Raw genomic sequence first — 8,316 nt, forward strand, 5'->3', positions numbered from 1 at the left:
AGGTCGATGTCGTGCACCAGCAACACATGGATCAACAAGTTTTGGTGCATCAACGAGCCATTGACCAGTTGACGTAGAAGCTACGCGCCGTCGAAACCCTAGCACAGGAGCAAAGCAAAAGATTGGAATCCCAAACGGCCCAACTGGCATCTCAGGCAGCAGAACTTATGGTCGTCCGGGCGGAATTGTCGCAAGCTCGCACTACTACAGAGGGGGTGTCTACAACCCTGACCGTCTACAAAGAAGGGGACAACGATCACTGCAAATAGAGCCGCTACCTGTACCTGCGTTCTCCAGAGTTTTGTACACAAGCAGGACAACACTTCTCCACATCTGTTATCTATGGTGCGGCCAGGGCTCTGCGACAACTTTACAAACAGGACTACTTAAAGTCAGCTCCTCCTGTTGAGTTTTTAGATCATGACCGGATCCTTAAAGAGATTCCGAATGATATCTTTGCTCCTTTCAAATGATCATCACTGACTGTCTGTACATAATGTGATTTAATGACTTCCTATGAAATACTTTATTATTTTTCTTAATGCACATCCCCTTCACTTTGAGGTTTACTTTGCTAAAATTTCTTAGTCCGTCGAAAGAAATATTGGGATATACAATTGGCGCTCTGACATATCCTCTTACTGCACTATCTGGTCTACTTTTTTCCCCGGCCTGTTACCCCGGTCTGTTAAACATGTGCCAGTCCGACCTATTCTCCTTTATATGCTTCTTTAAACTCTATAAGGTCGCAGGTAGTTAGCGCTCCATGGTCGATCTAACTTCTTGCCCTGGTTATCTTGTAAATAATAAGCTCCGGATGATAATTTTTTGATGACTTTGTAAGGCCCATCCCACTGGGGTGCTAACTTGGCCACGTCCCCCACGGGTTTAACTTGCTTCTAGACCAGATCTCCTTCCCCAAAGAATCGAGGAATTACTCTTGTTATAATTTTGTCTCATTCTTTATCTGTAGGCCTCCAGTTTGGCTGCTGTCTTCTCTCGGGTTTCACTGATGAGATCCAGCTCAGCTAGTCGCCGCTCTGCATTTCTTTCATCATATAATGTCCTCCTGACTGATGGTACTCCAATCTCTATGGTTACTACCGCTTCGTTCCCATAAACTAGATGGAAGGGTGTCAGACCTATACTTTCTCGGGGTGTTGTACGATAAGCCCATAGGATACTTGACAATTCTTCCACCCAGTTACCTCCCACATGATCTAGTTTAACCTTCAGACTAGATCTCCTTCCCCAAAGAATCGAGGAATTACTCTTTTGTTATAATTTTGTCTCATTCTTTATCTGTAGGCCTCCAGTCTGGCTGTTGTCTTCTCTCAGGTTTCACTGATGAGATCCAGCTCAGCTAGTCGCCGCTCTGCATTTCTTTCATCATATAATGTCCTCCTGACTGATGGTACTCCAATCTCTATGGGTACTACCGCTTCGTTCCCATAAACTAGATGGAAGGGTGTCAGACCTGTACTTTCTCGGGGTGTTGTACGATAAGCCCATAGGATACTTGACAATTCTTCCACCCAGTTACCTCCCACATGATCTAGTTTAACCTTCAGACCGTGTACTATTTCTCGATTCACCACCTCGGTCTGGCCGTTGCTTTGTGGGTATGTCACTGAAGTGAAGGCCTGTGTTATGCCAAACCCCTTACACCAGGCCTGGATTTTTTGCCCTTGAAATTGCCTCCCATTGTCTGATACCAGTTTGTGCGGAATGCCGAACCTACAGAGAATATTCTTCCATAGAAATTAGATGACAGCATCTTCTATGATCCTGGCCAGGGCCTCTGCTTCTACCCACTTAGAAAAATAATCCACAGCCACCAGTAAGAAGCGTTTCTGGCCTGGGGCCATTGGAAATGGTCCCACAATATCCATGCCCCATTGATCAAAAGGACACGAGACTATAGATGTTCTTAGTAGAGCCGTTAGTCGATGTGTTAAATTTTGATGTTTTTGGCAGGACAAGCAAATATTTACCAGCTTGTGAGCATCCCTCTGTAAAGTAGGTCAGAAATACCCGGCCAGGAGTACCTTGCAAGATAATGTCCGAAATCCTATATGACTGCCACAACACCCCAGATGTATTTCTCGTAAGGCTTGGTCTGCTTCCTCCATACCCAGGCATTTGAGTAAGGGCCTAGAGAAGGACCTTTTGTATAGCTGATCCCCGATCATGACATAAGCATGGGCATGTTTCCTGACCAGCCTTGATTCCTCTGGGTCAACAGGCAAGGTACCCTGCCTAAGATAGCTGATCATGGGCGCCCGCCAATCAATAGTTGCTTCCCTGTTGTTTTGCAAATCTATTTGAGCTATAAGGAAGGTTTGCGCCGTTGACCTGTCCAACACCCAAGTGGTTAAGGAACTGGCCATCTTTGCTAGCTCATCTGTCTTCTCGTTCTCCGCCCTGGGATCTTGGTTACTGTGATATCTGTAAATTATTCTTTCATCTTCTCATAAACTTCCCGATATACTTGTAATTTATGACAATTTATCATAAAGTTGCCGGCCACTTGTTGAGTTACTAGCTAAGGATCTGAGTAAATGATTACTCGAGCAACCCCCACGTGCCGAGCTGCCTGCAGTCCTGCCAATAAAGCCTCATATTCTGCCTCATTATTAGTGGCTCGAAAATTCAACCGGATAGCCAACTGAAGTATATCCCCTTGGGGAGATATCAACAAGACCCCGACCCCACTTCCTTGATGAGTGGCCGACCCATCCACATAGACCTTCTATGTTTCTTCAGAGTTGGTCTGATGAATTTCTGTTAAGAAATCTGCCAAGGCCTGCGCCTTGATGGCTGTGCATGGCTGGTACTATATGTCATACTCTCCTAACTCCGTCGCCCATTTGATAAGCCGACCTGCAACTTCTACATTAGTTAGGGCTCTCCCCATGGTGCTATTGGTCAGAACTGTGATAGGATGTGCCAGGAAGTAAGGTCTTAACCGTTGAGCCATAAGAACCAATCCATAAACCAACTTCTTGAGAGTCGTGTATCGAGACTCAACCCCTTTTAATAGATGACTGAAGAAATATACTGACCGTTGTACATTATCATGTTTCTTAACAAGCACAACCCCCACGACCTCAGGGGTGGCATATAAGTAGACCCATAATGGTTCCCCCACAACTGGCTTTAATAAAGATGGCAGAGCCTCCAAGTACTTCTTCAGCTCCTCAAAGGCTCGGGTACATTCTTCATCCCATTGGAACTTGGAGGCCTTCCTGAGCACTTTGAAAAAAGGAGTGGCCCGGTCTGCAAATCTGGAAATGAATCTTGACAGGGCTGTTATTCTGTCGACCAGCTTTTGCGTTTCCTTCAAATTCTGGGGGACTTGCATATCACGTAGTGCCCAAACTTTTTCTGGATTAGCTTCTATTCCACACTCGATCACTAGGTACCCTAAGAACTTTCCTCCTTTAGCCCCAAACAAGCATTTCAATGGGTTCAGCTTCAGCCTATATTGCCAGAGAGTCTGGCAAGTTTCCTCTACATCCTTAATCAGATTCACGGCTAAAGGAGACTTAATGAGTATATCATCCACATAAACCTCCATGTTGTGCCCGATCTGCTCCCGGAAGATCTTGTCTATCATCCTTTGGTATGTGGCTCATGCATTCCTGAGACCGAAGGGCATGATAGTATAACAGAAGGTACCATCAATTGTAATGAAGCTAACCTTTTCTTGGTCCTCCACCGCTAAAGGAATCTGATGATACCCCTGGTAAGCATCCAGCATACGGATCCTTTCGCAACCGGCAGTTGAGTCCATCATCTGATCGATCCGGGGCAGAGGATAACAATCCTTGGGACTAGCTCGATTGAGATCTCGAAAGTCTATGCATACTCTCCATTTATTGTTGGGCTTCTTTACTAAGACCACATTAGAGAGCCAGGCTGGGAACTGCACTTCTCGAACGTGGCCTACCTTCCTAAGCTGATCCACCTCAGCTCTGATTATTTTGTTCTGGTCGGCTGAGAAGTTTCTTTTCTTTTGCTTGACCGGTCGGGAGTCTGGTAGTAGATGTAATTTGTGCTCTGCTACTTCCAGCCTGACCCGGGGTAACTCCTTTGTGGACCAGGCGAAGACATCCCGGTTGCGGATCAAGCATTGAGCTAATTCTTCCTTAAGAGGAGAAGGCAGGTCGCTTGCCAAGTGAGTTAAACTTTCAGGGCATTCAGCGTATAATTGCACCTCCTCCCAGGGGATGAGTTTTTCAACCATAGGCAAAGGCTCTTCTTGGACAGCATGGACTCCACCATCTTGCATTCTTTGATTTTTCCGAGCCTCCCCCCGGATCATATCAATATAGCATCAGCGAGAAACCTTCTGTTCTCCCTTAACTTCCCCGACCTGCTCGCCCACGGGGAATTTGATTTTTTGATGAAAGGTAGAAATAGTGGCCCTAAATTCATGCAGGGTGGGCCTTCCCAAGATGACGTTATAAGAGGAGGGGGAATAAACCACTATAAAAGTGCTCCTCCTGGTGCGCACTAATGGCTCGGTGCCCAAAGATATGACCAGCTTAATTTGACCCATTGGCTTCACCTCATTGCCTGTAAATCTATATAGAGACGTAGCCACAGGCTGAAGTTCAGTGGCATCGATCTGCATCTCCTCAAATGTAGTTCTGAACAGAATATTAACCAAGCTCCCGGTGTCAACGAAAACCTGAGCCACTCGGCTGTTGGCGATAATGGACTTGATGATAAGGGCATCATCATGAGGCAGCTCCAGACCTTCCAGGTCTATTGACCCGAAGCTGATGACAGGGCCAGAAGCCTGCTCCTGGCTGCATCCAACAGTGTGGACCTCCAAGCGACGCGCATGAGACTTGCGCGCTCTTCCCGAATCTCCATTAGTTGGCCCTCTAGAGATCATGCCAATCTCTCGAACGGCAGCGTTGCCTCTATTCTCGACCTCCCGTACTACCTCCGGCTCCCTCCCTCTCCCCCGACCGGGTTGATGAGTACTGGGTCTCGCTAGGTCGGGGCGGGGTTGCCCAGCCTGTCCAGCCGCGGCTCGCTGCTCTTCCATCATCTTGAGTACTTGAGGGGCTAACTCGGCCGGTAGTAAGCCTAACTCTGTAGCCCGCTTGGAGTCCCGAGCGAACTAGAAACAATGATTAGTATCATGAGTACGAGATCGATGATAAGTGTAATACCGAGTGTTCCACGGTCCAGGTCGAGGAGCGTGCACAACTGCGACTTGGGGGGCTAGTCTAACCTCCGGCTCGGGATGAAAGGTAGGTCTGGCTTCCCGAGCGCGCGACAGGGGTTGAGGCACCCTTCTTTCCGGCTTATTGGTAGATGGAGGTGGTCTTTCAGCTTTCCTCCGGGTCGCCTGTGCTTCTTCTACTTTGATATAGCAGACAGTTTTTTCCACTATATCATCAAAATTCCGAGCGGGATTTTTGATGAGATCTCTAAAGAATTCTCCCTCTCCTAATCCGTGGTAGAAAGCGCTCATCAGAATCTCTGAAGTGGCGGTGGGGACGTCCTGGGTCACTTGGTTGAAATGGTTAATATAACTTCTTAAAGGCTCAGTCGACCCTTGCTTAAGAGCAAAAAGGCAATGATCCATCTTCTGATATTTTTTGCTATTGGCAAAACGATGCAGGAAGGCCATCTTGAAATCCATGAAACAGGTGATGGATCCTTGTGGTAACCCATCAAACCACTTTAGTGTCGAGCCAGCTAAAGTATTTAAGAAAACTCGACATATTCAAGGAAACAGGGATGCATTCTTGAACTTGCGTAGATGATCCTCAAGGTCTTTGCTCCCTTCATATTCTCCGATCGACGGAGCCCAGTAGCCCTTAGGCAACTTTTCATTCAAAATCCTAGCCGAGAAAGGTACTCTCTCGTCCAGATCTTCCGGGAATACTTTTGGTATGATGAGAGCCTTCCCTTTCCTTGATTCTCTAGGTAGGGAACTCTCAGCCATAGAGGCTTGAGGTTGTTCTTTCTTAAGGCTGAGGCCATGGGGTCCTAGCAGATAATACCCCAAGTCAAGCTCGCGATAAGGAACCTGAGGAAACCCCTCGGGCAGTTTTCTCTTAGAGCCCCGATCTGAAACAGCGATGGGCTCCTTGGAAGCTTCAACAGGAGCTTGACGCGGTCGCGAGACAGTCGCCTGCTTCTCGGAGGCTGCTCACCTCTTGGCCTCCTTGAAGAGCTTGTACTCCCTTGCAGTTATGGTGACGTTGATGCGGCCAGACTCCTCTATCTTCACGTTCCAGAATAGGTTGTTGTGTTCCCACAGACGGCGCCAAATTTGATCCCGTTCGGAAGCTGAGTCGGATGAAGACGGGCCTTGATGTACTGGAAGTTGACGAAAAGTTGTGGCGACATCCAATCTACCTGGCACCCCTCCGAAAGGGTTCACACGGGCGGATGACGAAGGATGATGACCGGGAAGATGACGCTAGGGCTCTGCGCACACTCAGACAAGCCCACAAGTCGTTAGAGACCAGAAACCAGGGAAAAAGTCCCTGGGTCAGGCCCTCCGATGATCAAATCAGGTACTTTTTTCCCAGAAGCACATACAAAAGGACGAAAAGTAAAGACCAGTAAGAAGTGACGAGTGAGCGTACCTGCATAAGGGACAAAGCATCCCTTTTTATACTGCAACAGATGTTTCTGGGTTTGACGGGTGTCAAGGAATGTCGGCTGTCAGACTTTGTCTTGCAGTGAATGACACATGACACCTTCTCATAGGATGGCGGTAGAATCAAAGAGGTAATGTGCCCCGACTGTTAGCATATTCCCTAACACACTGATTATTCTCTAACATTCTCTGACAGCCAGTTACGATTCCTTGTCTTGTTTATCCTGTAGTGCCTGGACGCTAGGTCTGCATTCCGCAGTCTGTACTCCGACCTTCTTCTGTATGCTGTTATCCATGGTTCGTATGTCTTGACCTATACGCCAAGCCTGTATCCCAACCTGCTTCTGTTAGCTGTTATCCATGGCCTGCACATTCCGACCTATACGCCAAGCCTGTATACCAACCTGCTTCTGTCCGCTGCTATCCATTGCTTGTACGTCCCAACCTGCACGCTAGACCTGTATACCGTCCTGCTTCTGTCCGTTGTTATTCATGGCCTGTTCGTTCCGACCTGTACACCAGGTCTGTATCCCAACCTGCTTCTGTCCGCTGTTATCCATGTCCTGTACGTTTCGACCTGTACGCCAGGTCTGTATACCGACCTGCATCTATCTGCTGTTATCCACGGCCTATACGTTCCAACCTGTATGCCAGGTCTGCATACCGACCTGCTTCTGTCTGCTGTTATCCATGGCCTGTACGTTCTGACCTGTACGCAGGTCTGTATACCGACCTGCTTCTATCTGCTGTTATCCATGGCCTGTTCGTTCTGACTTGTACGCCAGGTCTGTATCCCGATCTTCTTCTATCCGCTGTTATCCATGGCCTGTATGTTCCGACCTGTACGCCCGGTCTGTATACTAACCTGCTTCTATCTGCTGTTATCCATGGCCTGTTCATTTCGACCTATACGCTAGGTCTGTATCCCGACCTACTTCTGTCCGCTGTTATGCATGGCCTGTACGTTCCGACCTGTACGCCAGGTCTGTATACCGACCTGCTTCTATCTGCTGTTATCCACGGCCTGTATGTTCCGACCTGTATGTCAGGTCTGTATACCGACCTGCTTCTATCTGCTGTTATCCACGGCCTGTACATTCCGACCTGTATGCCAGGTCTGTATATCGACCTGCTTCTGTCCGCTGTTATCCATGGCCTGTACGTTCAGACCTGTACGCTAGGTATGTATATCGACCTGCTTCTGTCCGCTGTTATCCATGGCCTGTGCGTTCCGACCTGTACGCTAGGTCTGTATACCGACCTGCTTCTATCTGCTGTTATGCATGGCCTGTTCGTTCCGACCTATACGCCAGGTCTGTTTCCCGACCTGCTTCTGTCCGCTGTTATCCATGGCCTATACATTCCGACCTGTACACCAGGTCTGTATACCGACCTGTTTCTATCTGTTGTTATCCGCGACCTGTACGTTCCGACCTGTATGTCAGGTCTGTATACCGACCTGCTTCTGTCCGCTGTTATCCATGGCCTGTACGTTCCGACCTGTACGCCAGGTCTGTATCCCAACTTGCTTCTGTCCATTGTTATCTATGGCCTGTACGTTCCGAACTGTACGCCAGGTCTGTATCCCGACTTGCATCTGTTTACTGTAATCCATGACTTCTACGTCCCGACCTACACGCCAGGTATGTTCTGCGCTAGAGGCCTTCCTTTCCTAACCTTTG

At 48.1% G+C, this 8,316-nt stretch overlaps 1 protein-coding gene across 1 annotated transcript; it reads right to left on the bottom strand.

Annotated features, from left to right (window-relative positions):
* Nucleotides 1-4,339: 4,339 nt before the first annotated feature.
* LOC122038318 lies at nucleotides 4,340-5,653 on the bottom strand. The gene is made up of 2 exons (XM_042598009.1): nucleotides 5,252-5,653; nucleotides 4,340-5,137 (listed from the first exon to the last, which is right to left on the bottom strand). The coding sequence occupies exons 1-2, from the start codon at nucleotides 5,651-5,653 to the stop codon at nucleotides 4,340-4,342; spliced, it is 1,200 nt and encodes a 399-aa protein (XP_042453943.1).
* Between the last annotated feature and the right edge of the window lie 2,663 nt (nucleotides 5,654-8,316).

The sequence above is a fragment of the Zingiber officinale genome, chromosome 1B, assembly GCF_018446385.1.
Source record: "Zingiber officinale cultivar Zhangliang chromosome 1B, Zo_v1.1, whole genome shotgun sequence".
Classification (NCBI taxonomy): Eukaryota; Viridiplantae; Streptophyta; class Magnoliopsida; order Zingiberales; family Zingiberaceae; genus Zingiber; species Zingiber officinale.